Source organism: Theobroma cacao, chromosome 1 (assembly GCF_053813885.1).
Source record: "Theobroma cacao isolate CCN51 chromosome 1, ASM5381388v1, whole genome shotgun sequence".
NCBI classification, from domain to species: domain Eukaryota; kingdom Viridiplantae; phylum Streptophyta; class Magnoliopsida; order Malvales; family Malvaceae; genus Theobroma; species Theobroma cacao.
In genome coordinates this window covers 37,799,183-37,821,913 of record NC_142639.1, presented here as the reverse complement: position 1 = coordinate 37,821,913, position 22,731 = coordinate 37,799,183, and the positions used below count along the sequence as shown (strand labels likewise).

Sequence of the window (22,731 nt, the reverse complement as noted above, 5' to 3'; positions counted from 1 at the left end):
CCTCCATATCGTTTTGGAGCAAATCGTTTTGCTGGCAGTACTTCGATACCTTGAGGACTACGAAGGTATTTTACTCTCTTATTGATGGACTGATTTTAGTTTTGCATGCCATATTGTTTCTTAGGGTTTTAGTACACCGTTTTAACCAAAATAGAAAATCTTGAGATATAATATACTAATAAATTTTGAAGTTTTTAAATTGTTATATCAAATTAATGATTGGATAAATTGAATGGATAGCCCAATTATTTGGTCAGATTCTTATATTAGATCGAATAAGCAAATGACCCAATCAAACTCACATATTTTTTTTATTGTTGCATTAAACTAGACATTAATGATGTCCAAAATTAACATGGTAATCATGTTGGAATTTGAGCTTGGTAACTTTCTTTTATTATTATTTGAGATATGAATGGTGATTTTTTTATTATTCAAAAACAACATTCATGTATTAGTATGGGAAGTAATGCTTGTGTGATTTGTTTTTCACATTTTGGATAAAAATGCTAGCACTGTGATTTAATTGTTTGCTCAATGAGACATAATGAGAGCTTATTGTTGGTACTATGAAGTTTTATGGTTATTGAAGGATTCAGTACCCTTTAACTATTAGTAACAATATTTTTTTATATAAATTATCGATAATCTTAAGTTTAATAAAAACCATCAATTTTACTATCAACCATTCATGGGTTTTTACCTATGAAATTTGAATAAAAACTCATAAATGATTTTATCTATTAAGTCAATCTATTATAACAAACCCCCACGACAAACTAATTTATTTTTTGATTAAAGTTTGAAATTGGTCATTTTATCAATTTAATTCAACCATTTTAGTTCTTCGATATCAATTTTGATGAATTTAATTTTCTCAATTTTATTAAAAATTAATTTAAAGCTTACTTCTAATAATAGTAAGATTTTAGTTTTATCTTGGGTGATGTGATATGTCGGAAATGGTCAGACATACTAAAGTGAATTAGTTTCTTAACTATGTCAAACATATCAATCTAAAAATATATTATACCTTATTCTAATTAAAATAATTAATACTTTTAAAATATTAAAATAAATTTTATTTTATTTAATAAAAATTAAGATTTTTTTATTTCAATATACATTACGTGGTAAAAAATATTCAATTTACCATATCAAGTCATTTTATAAAAATTATGTTCCTAAATTTAATATAACTATAATTTATTTTTATTTTCGTTTTAAACAACAATACGAGAATTAAATTTATTAAAGTTGGGGTCGAAAAACTAAAACTATAAATCTAAAAGAATAAAGAGATTAAATTCATTGAAAATTATGTTTATTTTTTTTCCTTGTTTGATATTACAGGATAGTTAACTTAACAGAAAAGAAGGGAAGAAAAAAAATTGAAACTGTGTGGAGAGCGGCAAAAGGCGCGGCTTGAATTATTGTAATCGGAATTCTATTTTTAAGTCCAATCACCACCGAGACAACAACTAAGCTGCTTGAACAGTCTGTTTGACAGTTTGCGGCAGCTACACAGCAACACCCTCCTTCACGCTCTCCAATTTAAATATCTACACCAATTTTGACGCTTTCTTTTTTTTTTTTAATTTTACTTTTTGTTTTGGTAATAAAAGGTTTTGCATTAAGAAAAACTAAATGGAAAAGGAAGGTAAGCTTTGGAAGCTGATGGCCTAAACATCCCATTCATAATTTATTGGCCTTTGATTTTCCACAAATAAGAGCCCTTTTCCAATTTAATATGAAAATTGGTAGTGAAAAATTTGTCATGAATTTCATGTAACCTTGATATAGTTAACGTACTATTTAAAGTACAATTATTTGAGTTAGTTGTATCTACCACACTCCTATTGTTCAATCTTCTTTCCTATATACTGGTTCCTGCCAGTACCATGGAATATCAACTATTCCATGGCAGTTGGAGGTTAGAACACCACCTGCTTCTCTTTTTTTATTTGAAATAAATAGTCCATATTTAATAAAATATTCATACAAAGAAAATTAAACCCATCGACTTAAGATTAGAATAAATTCACAAATATGAAATTTAAGTAGTCCATTTATGTACCTTATATTAGCATTGAGGTTTAATTTAATTGATTAATTCTTCGCTCAACTTACTCACATAAAATTTTCTTAATCTTAGACTATTTAATAAAAATAAAATACTAGCTCATATATTCAACCAAACCTTTCTTTCTTGTTAATTCGATGGGGGGGTTGAATGAGTGGTTAATCAACTCGAATTTCAAAATTTTATTTGGACTAGTAATAGTTGAATTTGTATCTCATAAACTTATTAATCAGCATTTATTTATTACTAATTTAGAAATTTTCAAAATTTGAATAGATAGTCGCGACTATACCAATAAGAATGGAAGAAAATAATTTATTCTTAAAAAAAAAAAAAAAAAAAGAATTTATTTAACTGATTAATAAATTCGCCGGATTTACAGATTTGACAGGTCATTTTTTGTTGTCATAAATAAAATAATATTGAGAAATAAATAAAAAAAAAAGGGGGAAAAAGACAAGGGGAATACTTTGATTCAAAACTTCAAAGAGAGAGAAAGCTGAAAGTGGGGAGGAGTGGGGCAAGGGGGATTTGAACGGTCAAAAAGAAAGGGCTACTTGCTGTTGAAAAGCGAGAAAGAAAAAGAAATTATTTAAAAAAAAAGAATAAAAAAGACATAAATGTTTGGGCTCGCCTGTTTGACTGTCATCAAACACCTCCCACCAGCAAAAAAAAAAAAAAAACCTCCCAGAAAGCTCAAAGCAATACCTCCTCCTCCTTTCTCCTCTAAAAGAAATCCGAAACGACATTCTTCACCGTCAAAGATCCATTTTAAGATCCGACTTCAATGCCCGTTTTATTCCTCTCATGATTCCGCCTCACCTCCCTGTTTTTTTCCCGCGTTTCTTGACCCGATCGGTAATTAATTTCCTTCACTGTCTATTTCTTTTTTCTTTTTTCTTTTTGTGGTTTTCGGTTTTGGTCGTGACTCTAGTGTTTGTCTTGTTTGGCTGTTGGTTCAAGTTTTTTTTTTCGTTATATTTGTTTCCTTTTTCTGCTTGATCTGTGTCTCTTAGACCATTCTTTCCTTCTAGGGTTTCAAATATTATTTTCTTACTTTGATTTAATATTTTTACGCGGGTTTGCGCTGTTTGTTTCTCGAGGAAGTGTGGGAAAGGAAACTCCTCTTCATCGGTTAATTTCCTGTTTAAATTTATTTATACAGAACTTAACTGCAACAATTAATGCACTAAGGAAGAAAAGGGTCTCTGCTTTAGCTAATTTATGCAAATATGTCGTTAAAATTACCTTCTCTTTTTTCACTCGTTTAGAGTTTTCTTCAAAGGATTAGAGATTTAAGGCTGCTTTTTTGGTTATGCTATTTGAATGTTAGATACATTGCTGATTTCTTTAAGGATGAACCATTGACATTGTTTTATGTGTTCTACAGGTAATATATTGAGTTGTTTTGTTGGTGTAAGGAAGTGAATTTTCGACAGAGGATCCGTGAGATTCTCGCATTTGCTTTTTGTTTAGTCCAATGGCTTCAGTAAGTATAGTTCCTACTTCTGGATTAAGAGAACCTAGTGGAAATACAGTCGGTGTCGATAGGTTGCCTGATGAAATGAATGACATGAAAATTAGGGATGACAAGGTACGTTATAGATTTTTATATTTTGTTCTGCTTTGATATTTGGTTGGTATCTTTGGGATCAGTTTCATAAAAACTAGTACTATGTTGCAGGAAGTGGAAGCAACTATAGTTGATGGTAATGGAACCGAGACAGGGCATATAATTGTTACCACTATTGGTGGTAAAAATGGCCAGCCTAAGCAGGTTAGTTTTTATAATATTCTCTTTGAGAACTAGAGTTATTGGTCCCCTTTTTGGGGGAAGGAGGGGGTGGTTATTTGATAGTTTGGGAACTTACCCTTATAATCATTTTCAGACAATAAGCTATATGGCTGAACGTGTTGTTGGACATGGATCATTTGGAGTAGTCTTCCAGGTATGGATTGATTTCATCCTTATGACATCTTCATTTGAAGATAGTTCAGGTTTTGTGTATATTTTTTTTATTTATATTTGGAGTGTTGTACTGAATTATCATGTTATTCGATGTGGCATTTCAGGCTAAATGCTTAGAGACAGGTGAAACTGTTGCTATTAAAAAGGTTCTTCAAGACAAGAGATATAAGAACCGTGAACTGCAAACCATGCGTCTGCTAGACCACCCAAATGTTGTCTGCCTGAAGCACTGTTTCTTTTCAACAACTGAAAAAGATGAGCTCTATCTTAACCTGGTGCTTGAGTATGTTCCAGAAACTGTCCATCGGGTTATCAAACATTATAATAAGATGAACCAAAGGATGCCACTGATATATGTTAAACTCTATTTTTACCAGGTATGGGCTCGTTTAAAATCTTGTCTTTTATCTTTTCCTATCGCTTATACTTTTATGGAAACAAGAAATCCGTGTGATTCTTACATGGAATTGGTATTTTTCTTGTCTGTATGCAGATTTGCAGAGCACTTGCTTACATTCATAACAGCATTGGTGTGTGCCACAGGGACATAAAGCCTCAAAATTTATTGGTATGTGGTCATCACGAAATGCTTTCTGTTGGTGGTTATTACAACTATATTATTCTTGTTAATTTTTAACAATTTTCCAGAAATAGATTGGTGGTTCTCTTTAATGATACTAGAGAAATGTACCCACCTCAACGCGGTGGAGTGCAATTTGTTATTACTCATATTTCATAAGCCATGTCAGAGATTTGAAACCCTTTTTTTAAGGCTGGGCATCATTTGACTGACAGAGGTCTAAAAACGTGGCTTCACTGACTCGTGGCCAAAAGAGATTTGAGTTTGACTGACTCATGGGCTCTTGTTTTTTCTTTTGCAAAGTTTGACTCACATGGGTTGGGAGATTGAAAACGTGGCCATTGTTCTAGCCTACAGGTGGCAGAATGAGGAAGCCCCTTTTAAGTATGTAATAGATTTGGAAAAGGATAATAAGGAGTTTGGCAATGGAAAATATAATCTAGCATTCTGACAAATCTTTGCATGGTATTATGTTATAATATGAAATTTGAAACTGTATGCTGCGATCTCAAAAACTTAACTCATATACTCTGTTATTCATACTATCTCACCATTACAATGGTTTCTTGTGACAGGTCAACCCACATACCCACCAGCTAAAACTGTGTGATTTTGGAAGTGCAAAAGTTTTGGTATGTGCATTAGCGTCTTAAACTTATTTATTTGCTTCGTTAGAGGCTATCTATGTTCATGAACCTAACTTTGGTTTGACTTTGACAGGTAAAAGGGGAACCCAATATATCCTACATCTGTTCTAGGTACTATCGAGCACCTGAATTAATATTTGGTGCAACCGAATATACTACAGCCATTGACATCTGGTCTGCTGGTTGTGTTTTGGCTGAACTATTGCTTGGACAGGTAGACAGTGTTCGTGCACATATTTTTGGTTATATATATATATACATACATACATACATACATACATATATATAGATGTTTCTTTTATATTAGCTAACAAATTATTCTTTTCACTCCAGCCTCTATTTCCTGGTGAGAGTGGAGTAGATCAGCTCGTTGAAATTATTAAGGTATCTTTAGCTTAAAATGCTCTTTAATAGAATTTCAGCATGATTATTATTGGAAAATACTTAAGTAAACATGAAAGATGGCAGATGTTAAACCTATCCAAATTCTTTCCTAGTTGGTGGCTCTTAAATAACCCGGCTTCATTGACACTGGATTTTTTTATTTATACCTACATCCTGTTCTGTTATTATTTCATTACTTTTTCTTCTTTCATTTTCTGATTTATGTGATTTTATGCAGGTTCTAGGTACCCCAACAAGAGAAGAAATAAAGTGCATGAATCCTAACTATACAGAGTTTAAATTTCCTCAAATTAAAGCTCACCCATGGCACAAGGTATAGTGGATAACGTCATTTTTTCACTTTGTGCAAAGAATTTCTTTATAATATGGTATTCATTAATGTATTATTGGTCTGCAGATATTTCATAAGCGTATGCCCCCAGAAGCTGTAGATCTTGTTTCTCGGTTATTGCAGTACTCTCCAAACCTTCGTAGCACAGCTGTAAGTATTGATATTGTTACAACTCTCTTATTGTTTTTGGCTCTTTAGTCCGACTTTAAAGGCTACCGCAATCTAAGATCGTTTTTGTCCTCATTCTAGAAGTGTGAAAAAATTTCACTCTATTATGAAATTCCCTTGGTGATTCTATTCATACTCTATTTACTGTAACGTTTAGGAACTCATGTCAGGGGTTTAGACCTGACATGTCATGGATCCTGCAAAGAAACTTCTCTTTGATTTATTGCCTTTCTCATATGTACCTATCTTATGATGAGTGTCTGTATTTTCTACGCAGATTGAGGCTTTGATTCATCCGTTCTTTGATGAGCTACGTGATCCTAACACCCGTCTACCTAATGGACGTTTTCTTCCCCCTCTATTCAACTTTAAGCCTCACGGTAAGAAAGCAGTGCTGAGTTTAAGTTTCTGCCATTTTAATTTCTTATTGAACTGTGGAACTGATGATTGTTGCTGCCCTGCCATTGCCATTTCTCAGAACTGAAGGGAGTGCCTGTGGATATAATAGTGAAGCTGATTCCAGAGCATGCAAGAAAACAATGTGCCTTCCTGGGGTTGTGAAGCGGTTCTTTCTTCTTGTTTTCTGCTTCTTGCAGAAATCGTGGTCTATTGTAGAGAAGTAGCTAGTGGCCTGTTTCAGTTATCATATGGAAGCCATGATAATTGCTTTTTCACCTCCAAATGTTTATTTGTTCCCTTTATTATTATTATTATTATTATTTTTTCCGATATTTATGTTTTTTCTTTTCCGTTATTTTTTTAGCCTCTTTGTAGAAAGCGGACTTGAGAGTGTCTGCTATGATTAGTATGTTCATAAGACCTTAAAGAGTATGTTGACCCCCTTATTTCCAGTTGATGAACAGAGTATAACAACATATCGGATTCAAAGTTGTTTCCTTATAGTATAATTCAGTTGACCGGTATTTGCAGTAAGTTTGATGGCCTATGGAATTCAAACTCTGTTCCTTGATCCTTAGCGTGTATTTTGCTCCTGGCTTTGCCTTCGGTCTTCTCAATCAAGCAATTTCACAATAGCTAGCCCTATAACTAAGCTAACTCAGCAGCGTGAGAAAAGGTTGAAAAGCAAAAGGTTTATGAGAATTAGTCTCAAGTTGAATTCTGAAACTGTGGCGAGCAAAGTACATGTCGCCATGTGTTGGTTCCGCCTAACTGAAATCCTTGACGTAACCTGTCTCACTTATTTTTCTCTTTCAAGGAATATCTTGTTCGAATCTTCAAATCTTTGTCAAAGCATTTATTTGTCCTCTCGAGGTACATTATTTTGTACAAATATTTTCTTATGTGCCATTGCCAAGGCATATTCTTACAAGTTGGCGTGAGCCTGAGGTTGTCATCCAGACCTTATCCTAAACTAGAGTAATTCTTACAGTGTTCACACACTATAACAAACTACAGTTTGTAGTATTCAACTTCATACCTTTGATCAACACTTATTTCAATGGAAACGATTTGCTATAGTTTATAAGCTATTACTTTTTGATCTTTTCAGTTTCAGAGTTTTATGCTTTTTTTTCTTTCAAAAGATTCATAAAATTTCCACTATTTAATTGTATCCGTATATATCAAAATATATCTTAACAGATTCTTGCATTAATTGATAACGTCTCTAATATCATTCAATTACTACATTTCAAAAAAAATAAAATAAAATACTCTTATCATTTTAATTTTTAATTATAATTTCACGTGAATTTATTAGTTTTCGAAATGGACAATAAGATCCAAAAGTTTAAACACCATTAGTAAAAAATAGAAAAAGACTAAAATACACTTTCTTCTTTCTCTCCTAATTTTTTTCTCAAACAATGTGATCGGCTGACGGTGCTCCTATTCGCCCGCTGATTGTCTCACTATTTTGGGGGAGCACCCTTGGGAGCACTAGATCTGCTCCCAAGTGAGCAGAGATTTTTTTTTTTTTACAAAAAATTTTTTTAAAAATAATTTATATAAAGATAATTTTTAAAATTAATAAAATATAATATTATCTTTTTAATATTATCTCGTCATCAATTTAACGGAAACATTAATGGTTAACAAACGGATGTATTTATGTGTCTAAGGGAAGATATTATTTTGAAACAGATTGTTTATTTCAAAAACTAATGAACATACGTGAAATTATGATTAAAAGATAAAGTGTGACAGTATGTTATAAAAAAAATATTATTCAATTACTACGTACAAATATTTTTCGTTCATGTTTAGTTATTAAATTGCTTCACGTTTTGGTTATTGAAGAGATGTTTGACGTTGTAAAGGATTTTTTGTGGTAAGAGAAAAAAAGCGTTGCAAATAAATAAAAGAATATGTTAGATGTGACGAAAAGGGGAATTGAAACTTTTCATAAAGTATTGAATGTTGTGACAAGTGAAAAAGAATAAGTAAACCTAGAGTATGATTGAGAATAGGACAGAGCAAGACTAAGTAGAAGATAATTCTAGAGAATTAAACATGAAAATGTGTTTGCATTAATTTAAAAAATTTTATCCTACCAAAAATAAATTATTAAATTTCTTATATTGAGTGAGAAAAAAAGTTACTGAAAAACAAATTTTAATGCATAATGAATAAAAATTTGGTTGACAGTTTTAATGTACATAATGAATAACAATTATTGAAACCCATTACTTGCCTATTCAAGTAATTTATGTTTTATGATTAAATCACCAAACCAAAATTTTCAAAGTATTTTAAAGTGAAATTGATCGTGAACACTATCACTTATTTTAAATTATTTTCATTGTTGTTCATATTATATAGTTATTATACTTGTTTTAGTTATTTTTATTGCTCTCTGTATAGCATTGCACTGATGTAAAACAATTTTTTAAAAAATAATAAATTAATAATCAAAATGAAACATCTATAAATATATAGCCCCGCCAAAGGGCAAAAATGATATAAAAATTCTATCCTTCGTAGTTTGGTTGCTTCATCTGTGTACCGTACCAGTCTCTTTCAATTGGTAAGTTTATTAGGATTAATCCCATGTTGAGATTGTCTTCAATTCCATCAGAGTATAAAATTCAGCCCTCTTTTTAACCAATTCTTTACATTCATCATTAGCCGCCGATCATCCTGAGAGAAAGAAACCAAATTGTTATTTCTTAAGCATATTCATAATATACATGGAGCATATACATGTATAAAAATGCCGGCACATCTGCACGGAGAAAGCCACTTTGTGGGTGAGTGGGTTGTTGTGGAGGTAGCTCTCAGCTCTCATCTCAAACTAGTGGCCCACCGCCCCAAACAACGCCTTCCACTCCAAACCGTCTTTTTCTGAAAGCTGAAAATAAACAATGCTTTTCTCCTAACCAAACTTGTTCCTGTCACTGGATGCCTCATGGTCACGCCATAGCCGACCAGGGTCTAACATCACTAGCCACAAAAATGTTTGTGGGGCTGTGGATCAAGCCAAGCAAAGGGCACCACCAAAGTCCTGGAAAATAGTTATGCAATTTCTTGTGGTCGGAGCTTTGTGGCTTTACTACCCTTGAAGCCAAGTTCGGTTATCCCTCACAAATCCATGTTTATCAATGTGTTTTCCAATGCACACAACGCATCAAACTGAGCATCATTGGTTATCACTGGAAGAAGCAACTGAAAAAACGGCCTTGATGGTCGGTGCAAAAGGCGTTTCCAATACATTGAGGAGATCTTAAAGTGGGATGTCCACGTTAAAATGAAACTTCTTTTTCCTGGCCGGGAAAGAAATTCATCCCATATATGCTATGGTTAAAAGATTAGATTCCTCTTTAGATGTCTCACATTATGTTGCATTAAAGCTACTTATTCAGTCTCCCATAACTGAACCAACAGGTTTTTAAAAGCATGCTCCACTCAGGACACAAGGGATTATGGCGATTGCATGCGAACCTGGGTGTCTACACACACTCATGTGCTCCATAGTAGCTACCAATCTGTCAAACTTCAAAAGCTTAATGTAAGATTTAAATGCTACTTTATTGAAGGAAAACGCCAGTAAAGTGTCAACGATGCCTAGTTGCTATAGCTTCACAAGGCGTAATTCCTGTTTGTCAGGTTTAATGGGACAATAATGTACAATTTAACACATCGATGGTCATACTACTTGCTAATACATGACAAATCTCCCAACTCCCACAAACAGTGGATCTGCAATGGACCTGAGAGCAGCTGGATTGAATTTGAACTAAACATAAATTCTAATTTTGTAGTAGAAGTGACTATTAGCAGCACTCCTTATTAAGCTGCTGAAGTAGCTTAGATTTTTTTTTTTAAAACTGAAGTAGCTTAGATTTTAACAATGTAGAAATCTCCACAGGGACCCTAGAAAGGATTTAGGCCAGGGTCAGACTCCTACAAACCTAATCCTTCTGCCAGATGCAATAATGTTAACTTAGGGCTTGTTGCATAAATTAATCTGTGGTTGAAGTAACTTAATTGGGGACCGATGAAAGTGAAAGGTATGGGAAGAACATGGGGGGCTTATCGACAATCCACGCATATGATTTCTTGTTATTCCGTTTACCTTTTTCCAGAACGGTCATATGCAGACTCCACCTTCTCAAAAAAGCCAATGCCTATATGGAATTGGTCGGTTCCCGCCTCCGAACTCCATTAAAATAATCTAAAGGTGCAGATGTTTTTGATACTCCTTTCCACTATCTGTTTATACTAGTACTATTCTACTATATATATTTCAGCCTTTCTGATTCACCACGCATTGCAAAGCCAGAGCAGTTAATCTTCAGCAAGTTGCTCTAGTGTTCACAAAGGTCACTCAAACAAAGGAAGTCACTCGCTTCCTTCTCTATTAGGGTGCAATCTTTCTCATGCGCATACCTTCTATAAGCCTTTTCATCTAGTTCTTGACAGTGACTAAACAATTTGAGCTGGTTTGTTTTTTCTCCGAAATTCCAGCAAAACAATACCTGAGAGCGTTAGAGTCGCCTCAGTTTAGCAACCGAGTTCTCATTTGTCCTCATTGGTGGAACTAATTTTGGCATAAAAATGGAGCATTCTCGTGTTTCTATATTTATATTCTGCATGTCTTTTGTTTGTTTCTTCCTTTCCACCCAAGCTAGATGGCATTATCACCATACAAAACACAAGCATACTCACCATCACAATATATCTGAAATTTCAGCACCCCCTATTACTGCACCTGAGCCTTCCAGTCCTCTTGCACCAGAGCCTTCCAGTCCATCTGATGATGGGAATGCTACTGGTGTTTTCGATGTAAGAAAATTTGGAGCTGTAGGGGATGGTGTAACAGATGACACAGAAGCATTCAAGATGGCATGGGACTCTGCTTGTCGAGTTAATTCAGCAGTCCTGCATGTTCCCTATGGTTTTTCCTTCATGATTCAGTCCACAATTTTTTTGGGTCCTTGTCAAGGTGGATTAGTGTTTCAGGTAATGTACTTGTTTTGTCTGATTGTCAGCGTTTATGCCTTTTTAAGGATAAAAAGCACTCATGGGATTTGGTCATGGGGTACATTTTGGTCGTTGTAAAGGTTGATGGTACACTTATGCCTCCTGATGGACCAGACGCGTGGCCAGAGAACACCAGCAAGCGCCAGTGGCTGGTCTTTTATAGGATAAATGGAATGTCCCTGCAAGGAGGTGGTCTCATCGATGGTAGAGGACAGAAATGGTGGGATCTTCCTTGCAAGCCCCACAAGGTATAGCTGACTTCACTCTTAAAATGTTTTCGATTTGCACTAAAGTTCATAGCTAACATTTTGCATCCAATGGCACAGGGCAAAAATAGAACAGCATTGCCTGGACCATGTGATAGCCCAATTGTAAGTCGTCAGACTTCATTCATATATTTTGTGTTCCCCCCCCCCCCCCCCCCCGCCCCGAGATAACACAAAGAATTGACATCTTAAAATTAATGATGCAGGCTTTAAGGTTTTTCATGAGCTCCAACTTGACTGTGAAAGGACTTAAAATTAAGGATAGTCCCAAGTTCCACTTCAGATTTGACGGTTGCCAGAATGTCCATGTAGAATCCCTTCACATAACTGCTCCTGCCCTGAGTCCCAACACTGATGGGATCCACATAGAGAACACAAATGGTGTTGAAATATATAATTCAGTTATCTCTAACGGTTAGCGCAAAATCCCAAATCTTCCCAAATTTTCATTTCCCTTTCCACATTAAACTCAGCGTCTCAATGATCTTGCTTCACAGGTGATGATTGCATATCCATCGGATCAGGATGTCATGATGTGGATATAAAGAACCTAACTTGCGGACCTGGTCATGGAATCAGGTAGTCCTAATTGATTCCATTGAACTGCTAACCTTTAGATTTAATGTTTCTTATTAAGCTTGTTCAAGCTCATCCTTGTTAAATATGTTCCGCTCTTTATGCTTCCATTCAGCATTGGGAGTCTAGGCAATCACAATTCACGAGCCTGCGTCTCCAACGTCACAGTTCGAGACTCAGTGATTAAGGTATCAGATAATGGGGTTAGGATCAAGACGTGGCAAGGTGGATCTGGAGCTGTATCAGGAATAACATTCAGCAACATTCACATGGAAGCTGTCAGGAATCCGATTATAATTGATCAATTCTACTGCCTCACGAAGGGCTGCACAAACCAAACATCAGCTGTTTATGTGTCAGATATACTCTATGAAAGCATCAAGGGAACCTATGATATCCGAAGCCCTCCAATGCATTTTGCCTGCAGTGATTCAGTTCCATGTACAAACATCACGCTGTCTGATATTGAGCTTCTACCTGCTCAAGGAGATATCGTTTTGGACCCTTTTTGTTGGAATGCTTATGGTGACTTAGAATCGCTAACGATCCCACCAGTGTCCTGCTTAATGGCGGGCATCCCTCGATCCATCCTGGATAATAAGGATATGGGTTATTGCTAATGTTTTAGGTTTTTTCTGTAAATCAGTTTCGATACATACGTATATAATTGGAAGGAAAGTCATGGATGTACGGGATTCTATTTCTAATCATGTAATCATTCTGAAGATGTTTATATTAATCTTCTCTCCCAATTTGTATGTTTGGTTACTACATTCCAGTAATGTTACAACAAACAAATGATTTTTGCAAACTAATACAAACAAGGATTGAAATAAAGACAGTGATCAATTAATAAAATTTAAAACTCTGGCGAATCCCTTCTTCTGCATCATAATAATTCTGCCAGGCATTGAAGTCTGAAGAAATTGTGGTGAGCATTTTTCATTTCTCTGATTTCATGCATGCTATGAGAGCTGTGTCATGCAAGGAAGTTTGACAATGAGTGCTTCAAAGTTTGATGGCATGCATTTTTTTTTCAATCAGCGAATCCCTGTGACATCTGCTGAAATATTTGCTCTTTTTTTGGGGGGTGGGACTCTGTTAAAATTAAAAGCAACATTGGATATAGTATAATGAGGCCTATAACAAGTCACAAACAGAGTGATGGGTGTGGCAGTGGCAGATTCATATTACATTAGCATTTAAGAAACTTTTCTTGGGCTATATATTATCCGAATTAGAAAGTACAAGATTCCAACTTTCCTCATATTCATGTGTCTAAAAACACGACAAAAGCTCATGCGAACAAGCAAATCAAGTGTGAAAGTCAGAAGATGAGAACCCAGAACAGAGAGAGAGCATAATTAGAGAATAATTCGTGGTAGGGGGTGATTTCATGACAGAATTTGTCATCAATCCAAGAGGATATGTCTGTCGAAACCGGCTCTCAATTTAATACAAACTAACAAAGTGGAGGGACAAGCCCCTCCATCTCTTACAGCACGCGCAGTAGCTACTATAATCATATATCAGGATGTCTATCAAACTATAAAAGATTTCGAGTGTAGACTTTTGTGCTCTGGAAAAGTGGCAGTCAGTGGAGGGGCCAAAATCCAATGCCCACCGCCCACAAATACTTACCTTTTCATCCTCTCCTCTCCATTTTAAAAGACAGACAGATACAGGGGTTGGAATGAGAATGCTTTTGACATTCACACATTCATTTTGGATTTACTTCCTTCTTGTGAAAAACCAGAATTTAATCAGGTATTTTGCTTCTTGTATAGTAAAGGGCATTTTCCTTCAATAAAAGTAGTACCAGTAATTATTATGAGGATACAACAAACAGAGCCAATTTTTATCCCCCTGTAAAAAATAGGTTCTCCATCCTTCCTGGTGCCAGTATTTACTTGTAACTTGTTTTCAGCTTTTCCTTTGCCCATACCAAACCACACCTTCTTTAGTATGTGACAAGACTCACCATATCGTTGTTGTACCTAATATGCATCCAATCCAATTCAAGGCTTCACAAACAAACAATGCTTCTCCAGGGAAATCGCGACTCCAAAATCCATGGTCGGTTCCTTTTTCCTTCCCCTACTTCTCTCTTTGCGTCCCTCTTTCCGATATATTGATTGGAGAAGGTAACAGTCAAACCCGTGCGGTATGATGTGCAAAAGAATCATGAACTTGAAGAACAAGCCAACCGCCACTCGGAACCATTTATTTATTTCAACCAATCCAAACGATTCAAGTATCTTCAAATTTTATTGAAAACCTTAAACTGATTTAAGATGACTTTATACTTGATTTATCAAAAATTCTAAATTGGTTAAACGTTATTCTATATCTTTGTTTTAGAGTAACTCAAATATCGATTTGGGAACACTGAATCGGTTTTGTGAACTTTGAAATCGGAAATCATAGAACTGGTTCGGCTATTCTTAAACCAAAAATCTTCAAATTGATTTAGTAACACTTATTCAGTTTAGAAAATCTTAAACTCGGTTTAGTATATCCTAAATCGATTTAGTAAACATTCAAATCGATTCAATAAACCCTTACACTCGTTTGAAAAATCCTAAAATCTTTACATTAATGTAGCAAATCAGTTCGATAAACTCCTAAACTGATTCAATCTTTAAATCAATTTAATAAACCTTAAAATTGATTTGATAACCCTTAAAAATGATTCAATAAACTTTAAAACTAACTCGACAGCTCCTAAATCGATTCAATAACTCTAAAATCAATACATTAAATACTAAAATCGATTCAACAAACCCTTTAATAATTCAGCGAACCATAAAATCGAATTGATTTCAACAAATCTTTAAATCGATTCAATAAACCTTTGAACTGATTCAGTAAACCTTTAAATCAATTCAAAAAACCCTAAAAACCAATTCAATTTTTCCTAAACCAATTCTTAATTGCAGTACTCAATCATATTTTTTTTATTTTTTGATTTAAATTTGTATTACACGTGTTCGAGCAAGATTGTGCGAAATCTCGTGATTGAGTTGATGTGGTGGTGACTATTGGGCGCAAAAGTCATCAACTGCTTGTCTAGGGTTCACTATCTCTAGCCGAGTCCCAATAGCTTTGACTCAGCCGTTGCCGCTGCTCATCAATCAGAGCTTTTTATCGCATGGTAGTCAATTAAATTACAAATCTGGGTATTTGGAGTTACGAAGGTGTGGTCAGAATCCATTTTGTGTTTTCGGCTTGTGCTTCCTGGTAGCTATCTGGCATTGGGTATATCAAACTTTAGAAATTTTTTGTGATGAGCACAAGGGAAACCTTCTTTGGATTTGCCTAGGATTTTTTAAATTCATTTATTTCTCTCAGTATTATTTCCTATGATTTTGAGGGTGGATTTTGTTTATTTAAGCTGAGATTTCCATTTTCCTCCAAAAAATGAGTTACTGTCAAAGAATCCAACATTATAAAGGAATACTTCTGGCATATATTGATATATACTAACCAAAAAAACATTGCAAAGGTACAACTAGTTTGAAACTCGAAGGCAAGAGTAGTGCTCCTTGTCCTTTTTGAAAAGGGCTCTGAAACCCTTACAGCCACAGAAATGGAGGACTATCGCATGAATATGGGCATGGAAGGCCGCCTAAAGCTAACCTCAAAAAAAGATACAAAGGAATCTATCTACTCCACTAACTCTATATCTCTCTCACACTGCACTGCTCACTCCAAAGACAAATACAGTAAAATATATTCATGTTTTACTCTTATAATAGTATTAAAATTTACACTCACCAGTGATTAAATTATTAAAGAAAACATATAATTTATAGCAACAATGGCTTGCAGAATATGTTTGGGCAGTTTCTAAGAATATTGTTGTAATACTAAGAAAAGTGCTTCAGAGAAGAAATTGAGTAAAATAAAGTATTCAAAACAGAGCCTATGGGTTGTAGGGGTAAGAAAAGAGTTTGTTGGGGTCAATAATGCATGGACCTGGACCGGGCTCCCTTGTGTGTTGCAAAATTGTATTGGGCTAATCTTGATCCGTTTGGGCTATAACAGACGGATGGCTGTGATGTTTGGGCGTTGACTTGAGCTCATAGGAGTCATCGCAGTCATTAATTCAGACTATAAAATGGCCATACTCCACAGTCAAAGTCACCATCATTTTCTTTTTGTTTTTTTTTTCTTGTTTCCGCTTGATATGATTGAATTAGAATCAAAAAATCAACTATTACTATCATCTCTATTTCAAATTAAATATTCATTTTTAGCTCTTTTTTTTGTCAAGTAAAAACCACTTTTGACCTTCTGTCATTATAATTTTATGAGCAATTAACATTTAAAAAAAATAAGATTTGAAAAGTCCTAAATTAAAATTTTGGGATCTTACTTTTTGAAATTTTAGTTTAGGTGATATCGGAAAAAATTACTGTAAAAGTCATTAAATTTGACTCAAAAATGTAAAAGAAATATTTAATTTGAGAAAAAAAAGATTAATATTCTTCACTCTAAATTGGCCCTGGTAGTTTGAACCTCAATTCCCGCTGTGCATTTGATTACACACCTTTTGGCCAACCCTAAATAACGACAAATAAGCATTTGTTGGTACCAAATTTATTCCAAGCATTGATATCCGACAAGTGGAAACTTCCTTTCAACAATATTTCATATCAAACAAACCACGCATTTCTTGCGCAGTGCACCACTCTTTTTTGTTTGCTGTTACTTTCTTTCTGTTTTTTTTTTTTTTAAATCCACTTGTTGGGTTATACTAATAATTAATAACTTTTTATTTTACCCACTTCTAATTTCTAAAATAAAAGCTTCATTTATTGATGGCATTAATTAACCCTCGATGACGTACTAGTTTATAAAAGACATAATATTTTAAAAAATTCATAAACTATTTAAATAAATTCAAATAATTTTTAATTTTTTAATTATATTTAATTAAATTCATATATTTTTATTTTAAATTAAAATATATTTTTATTCTTAATTATTAATTAATTACTATTAATTAAAATTATTGTTATTTTTATGTCAATATGACGTTGATATGGAATTGCGTAAAATTGTTATGTAGCTAAAGTATCATATACTACTATTTATTATGATATGTTAACATGTTGTGTTAGTATCACCTGGTATACATGTATTATTTTGATAGAGAACAATTAATCAATCCTTAGCTATAATAACTTATTTGATATAAAAAAACAATACAAGAATGTGATTAAACATAATAAGAAAATAAGAAACTTATTTAAATATTTTAGAATAGTTCAAGAGGTTTTTTTAAGTATTATATTTTTATACAAATATTAATATTAAAAAATACCCATAAACAAATTAAGAATGGTAAAAATTTCCTACAATTTACTTGTTTTTTTGGGTTTAACTTGGGAGAAATAGAGCAAATGTGCATGCGAAGCTTCATTCCAACAACTTTTGTCAGCGTCTAAGCAAATTGTTCAATTATTTTACGAGCGTCAACATCATCAACATTAAGTCTTGTGTAAGGCGTACATTTATAACTTTGTGTGTTTTCCATTGCAGGCTTTGAAACCGGTTTATGGATACCTTGGGGTCCAAAATTTTGACTTTGGTAACCATGGTTTTTGTCATTTGGAAAGCCTCCACTGCTTCTAAACACTTCCTTGAAAGTAATTTCTGCTTTAACTCCATCATAATTAAAATGTTTACTCATGTCTTACCATTTCACTGTTAATTGTTGGAGTGATTAACTCTTTCTTTCACTATAAGAGAAAACCCAAAATAGAACCTTACTTTAAAAGAAAGATTATATTTTCTTTATCAAATTAGTCGATAAATTAGTTTTTTTTATATATATTTTCAAAAGAAAGATTCAAATTTTTATTTTTTTTAAACGAAAATCATATATAATTAATGAGTCAAATGTTCAAGTGCAACCGATAATCTTAATTGATGACTATAATTGAGGCCATAAACAACAGAAAAATTATCCTAACATTGGACCCACTTCTAATTACTTTCAACTCTCAAATTTACATGGCTTTTTTAAGGACAAGTTATTTGACAAGAATTTTTTTTTTTTAGAATTAGGGATGAATAATGGGTTGGTTTGATTTTAAATTTTAAAAATTAAATTAATTAATATTTTCACAAAATATAATTGAACGAATTGAATTATATTTTAAAATTAAAATAATCTAAATTGATTAATTGCAGTTTGTTTGGTCGATTTACTATCATTTAGGATATGTTTGATTTGTAAAATAGAATAGGGTAAAAAAAGAATAAAATAATCATTTTAAGAGAATAAAATAAAATAAAAATAATTATTATGTAACTTAATTCATTTTAACAAACTTAAAAACGGTGATCCACGTTTGGTGCTAATGTTGTTAATTGCATCGATCACATGTCGTGGACAAACTACTTGGTAGCTTTAGGACTTTGTGCCAACATATTATACATACACTGTCTGATGACGTATCTGGTTCCTGACATCTATAATTAGTAATAGAGCGTGAAATTGAAGAAAGTCTACAGAACTAAAAGGAGAAGTAGGCGGTAATCTCCATCAAACTAATGAACGGTAGAAAAAGAAAGGTCCCTCAGCTAGCGCCGCGGCATGCTTACAGCACAGACTAGAGACTGGAGACAGACACCGCAAAGTTGCTTCGTCTTTTATTTCTTTGGTAGATTCTATTACCCCAAACTCAAAAGGGACTCGGCTTCCGCCATCAACGTGGGTCATATGCGTGAGTCACGTTTTCGCGTACCATGACGATTGGGACTATGTCATCCTGACACACTTTTGCCCCTCAATTTACTGATTAACCCCTCAACAAACCCAATCTCTCATCTTTTCTCTGCTTTTTTTTATTCCCCTTTTCTTTTGGAGATGGTTTCCAATTAAATTGTTGGGATATGGGATAAATTTAATTCTCCCCAAAACAAAAAAAAAAGAGAATGAAAAGGTTGATGCAACAGCTTCTTCCTTGAACTTCTTTGCTCAAGTATCACGTGGGATCGACTTGGAAAACTAAATCTGGCCGATGGCAGACGACCCATAAAGCCGAGTCAACCAAAGCACATACATTCCTAGTCCTATATATATATAGACTGATTAAATTAATTTTCAATTTTTCCTTGTAAAGTTCACGAGCACTCTTAAAAAAGAAAAGTAGACATTAGTACTAACATTTGTTATTATATCAAATTAACTAGGAGTATGTAAAGTAACTTTTTTTCTTTTACAAGTGGACGTCACAGATCTCAAACAGTGAAATAGTAGCTGTAGCTCGGAATATATTTAAACTAACCATGTTTCTTAGAGATTCTTCTTAATTGTAAATTTAAATTCACAAATTAAATTGCTTGATGATATATATAATATGTGCCCTTAAAGTTATAACTATCATTTTTTTTAAATTTAATTGAGATCAAAATTTAACAATGATATAGTACTCCGGTCCATCATTGTCCTCTTTGTTGTTAGGTAGTACAGAAGTACTGAATATTCAATTATTTTCTTACAAATACAAAAAAAAATGTATAATAAATCTTTAATGAAATCTTATAATATGATTATTGGTTTTATAATCGAAATGGTAGTAATTTCTCATGTGGAAATGATGAGATTTATTGGGTCGAACTTGACAATTGGTTTAAAATATTTTATGATACATTATTGGAATATTATGCAGCAAAATCTCAGGATTTGACACATAATTCAAATAAGTATATAACCTTGGCTTGCAGCGTTGCCTCTTCTCAGCCAAAAACATTCTGCTGTGTATAGTTTTTTGTTTCTGTCACTTCTTTGGGATGTGTGTGGTCTGTACAGACGATGAAGGATCAGGCCTTGAGGTCGTTAGGAGATTTGGATGAAATTGTGTGTACCCTGATCTCTTATGCAACCAGGGGTGCCCTCAAGATAGAATTTATCTGTTTTTTTTTTTCTGCTTTTACTGGGTCACAGAGTTGACCGTGCTTTTGTACCTTCCAGATCTTGGTTTGTCTTGTTTTCCATTGTTATTATGAAATGGAAAATTGATGCCTTTGCTTTTCAAAAAAAATTCAAATAAGTATATTTAAGGATCAAAAGTTGGGGGAAATACAGGCAAATTATACAAAACGGGTGCGTTTGGTACGTAGGAAGGAGCAAGGAGTATAATTAAACGTGATGAAAGGAGTAGAGGATAATTTAGTCCAATGGGCAACGGGGTGTTTAGGAACACGCGGAGGGGCGCAACAAAATGAAAATGATCGGACAACTTGACCATGACCTTTGTATAATTTAGGATCTCCCTCGAAGAAGCAACGAAGAAGCAACCGAGAAAGTGAACGCTCTGTCGCTACTCCACTCCTACTCTCTCCCCCTCTGCCCTACCAAAAAAAAAAAAAATCTCGTATGGAGAGTGCAAGCAAGAAGAGAAAGATTTGCCGTGATGACGACGACGACGAAGATGATGAAAAAGAAACGATGGAGAAGTTCTATGCTCTAGTCAAGAGCATACGCGAGGCTCGTGATCGTTTGATGATCAACAACTCAGAGGCTGCTGAGACCAGAAGCAAGAAGCGAAAGCTTGAAGAGGTGAAGCAAGTCGTAGTCTGGAAGCCGTCGTTTCAACATGAAGATTTCATGGAAGAGGCTCAGCTGAGGAAACCCCCTGTGAGGGTCGCGAGTACTTCTCGAAGCAAAGAGGGAACGGATGATCAGAAAGAGGAGGTTAAAGAAGGGTTAGACCTTAGCCTTTCACTTTAGAGGTCATTCAAAGTTTTTGGAACAACTTGAAGAATGTTGCTAGGGTGTTGAACTGTTGATTGCAGTTGGAAGATGGGGTTCCTGTATCAGGCTGTTCATATAAAATAAAGTACTAGTTAACAACGTTAAGAAGGCATTCAAGCTTTTGTTTCTACTACGCATTTTCCATGTACTTTTTTTTTGGGTACTTTATATGTAGTGAATATCAGCATCTCTTTCGGCGATATTAAGAAATTAAGTTTTCGGATAATCACGAATGAAGTAGTCGCTATTAGAAGCTAGCTAGGATTATATATACAGCAGTACGTAGGTATTCAATTTGCTAATCGCTAACGGGTGCACAAGTGATCAAATTCTAAACCGAGAATGAGTTTTCTGAGGAATTTTTCTCGGCTTCCACTGTATCTCTATTTTTTATATTATATTTCACTGGTTGTGTTTTGGTCTTCCGACTTCAAGTCGTCGGCCAGAGATCTGCATGAATCTCAAGCATTTCACAAGAGTCAAAAAGATAAATTGGCCTGCAAGTTACTGATAAAAGATAAAAAAAAGTTAGAAAAAGTTACCCTTACCCCAAGGATCTTGTAGTACCAAGTTCTACTTCTGATCTTTATATATTTTTTCTTAAATCGGTATTACATTATTTCTTATATCTCATATATAATACTTACTACCTAAGCTAAAACTTCATAATAAGTTAGTACTAGTATTTATGTATTATTTAATCAATATATTAACTCTCTCTCTCTCTCTCTCTCTATATATATATATATATATATAAGTCACTTCTAAAGTCTTTTTGAATTACTCTACCACTGGTCTATATATATATTTTTGCATTAAATTATACTAAAAAAGGAGAATAAACGCTTGTGTCTCAATTTCTTCAGTGGCATTATAAGACTTAAATGTCAAACAATAAAATATTTAATGGTCATTAATCGAGGATTGACTACATTGACCATGATATTTTGATGTTGAACGCATAGTTTCATTACTTGCTCAAAGGAAGAGAAGAAACGAATAGAAAAAAACCATGTTTCTTCGTCTCATATATGGCTAAATCTGGATAACTTGTAGCTCCTCTCCAATAAACAAGAAAAAGTTTTCAAGTGCGTTTTGGCTGAAAAACTGACCCGATAATCCAACGGATAAAAGGTTGGCAATGACTGCAGGGGATTACCTGCCCTTTCGTACAATGGATCAAACCATGCAACGAATTAAAAAACCTTTATACATTGAAGAAAGAAACCACGACAAACGCTCAAGGGTTTAAAACTGACGACAACAAGCTAGCTTATCTTAGAAGTCATCAGTGGAAAACAGGCTGACTTCAACATGAAAACAAGGGAGCTACTAATAAACATACGTAAGCGCTTACGCCTTCTCGAAGACAGTATATGCCATCAGCCCTGTAAACCAGTTATCTCAAAGATTTCCATAAAACAATGTGGCATATAACCTGAACGTTATGCAGCCGGAGCCTTGCCAGCTATAGTTCTTAACTTGATTTTGCCT

The 22,731-nt window shown here is 34.0% G+C and overlaps 3 protein-coding genes across 3 annotated transcripts; all 3 read left to right on the top strand.

Moving 5' to 3' along the window:
• The first annotated feature begins 2,803 nt into the window (after nucleotides 1–2,803).
• On the top strand, nucleotides 2,804–7,153 carry LOC18613769 (shaggy-related protein kinase alpha-like). The gene is made up of 13 exons (XM_007051165.3): nucleotides 2,804–2,941; nucleotides 3,474–3,677; nucleotides 3,768–3,860; nucleotides 3,973–4,032; nucleotides 4,157–4,429; nucleotides 4,546–4,620; nucleotides 5,208–5,264; nucleotides 5,353–5,493; nucleotides 5,613–5,663; nucleotides 5,902–5,997; nucleotides 6,082–6,165; nucleotides 6,461–6,563; nucleotides 6,662–7,153. The coding sequence occupies exons 2-13, from the start codon at nucleotides 3,564–3,566 to the stop codon at nucleotides 6,742–6,744; spliced, it is 1,230 nt and encodes a 409-aa protein (XP_007051227.1). The 5' UTR covers nucleotides 2,804–2,941; nucleotides 3,474–3,563; the 3' UTR covers nucleotides 6,745–7,153.
• Nucleotides 7,154–10,927: 3,774 nt separating this feature from the next.
• LOC18613768 (Pectin lyase-like superfamily protein) lies at nucleotides 10,928–13,266 on the top strand. Its single transcript, XM_007051163.3, has 6 exons — nucleotides 10,928–11,604; nucleotides 11,706–11,873; nucleotides 11,952–11,996; nucleotides 12,098–12,305; nucleotides 12,389–12,470; nucleotides 12,583–13,266. The coding sequence occupies exons 1-6, from the start codon at nucleotides 11,200–11,202 to the stop codon at nucleotides 13,085–13,087; spliced, it is 1,413 nt and encodes a 470-aa protein (XP_007051225.3). The 5' UTR covers nucleotides 10,928–11,199; the 3' UTR covers nucleotides 13,088–13,266.
• A 7,404-nt stretch (nucleotides 13,267–20,670) lies between these two features.
• LOC148764793 (uncharacterized) lies at nucleotides 20,671–21,466 on the top strand. The gene has a single exon (XM_088804579.1). The coding sequence runs from the start codon at nucleotides 20,860–20,862 to the stop codon at nucleotides 21,211–21,213; it is 354 nt and encodes a 117-aa protein (XP_088660705.1). The 5' UTR covers nucleotides 20,671–20,859; the 3' UTR covers nucleotides 21,214–21,466.
• The last annotated feature ends 1,265 nt before the right edge of the window (nucleotides 21,467–22,731 follow it).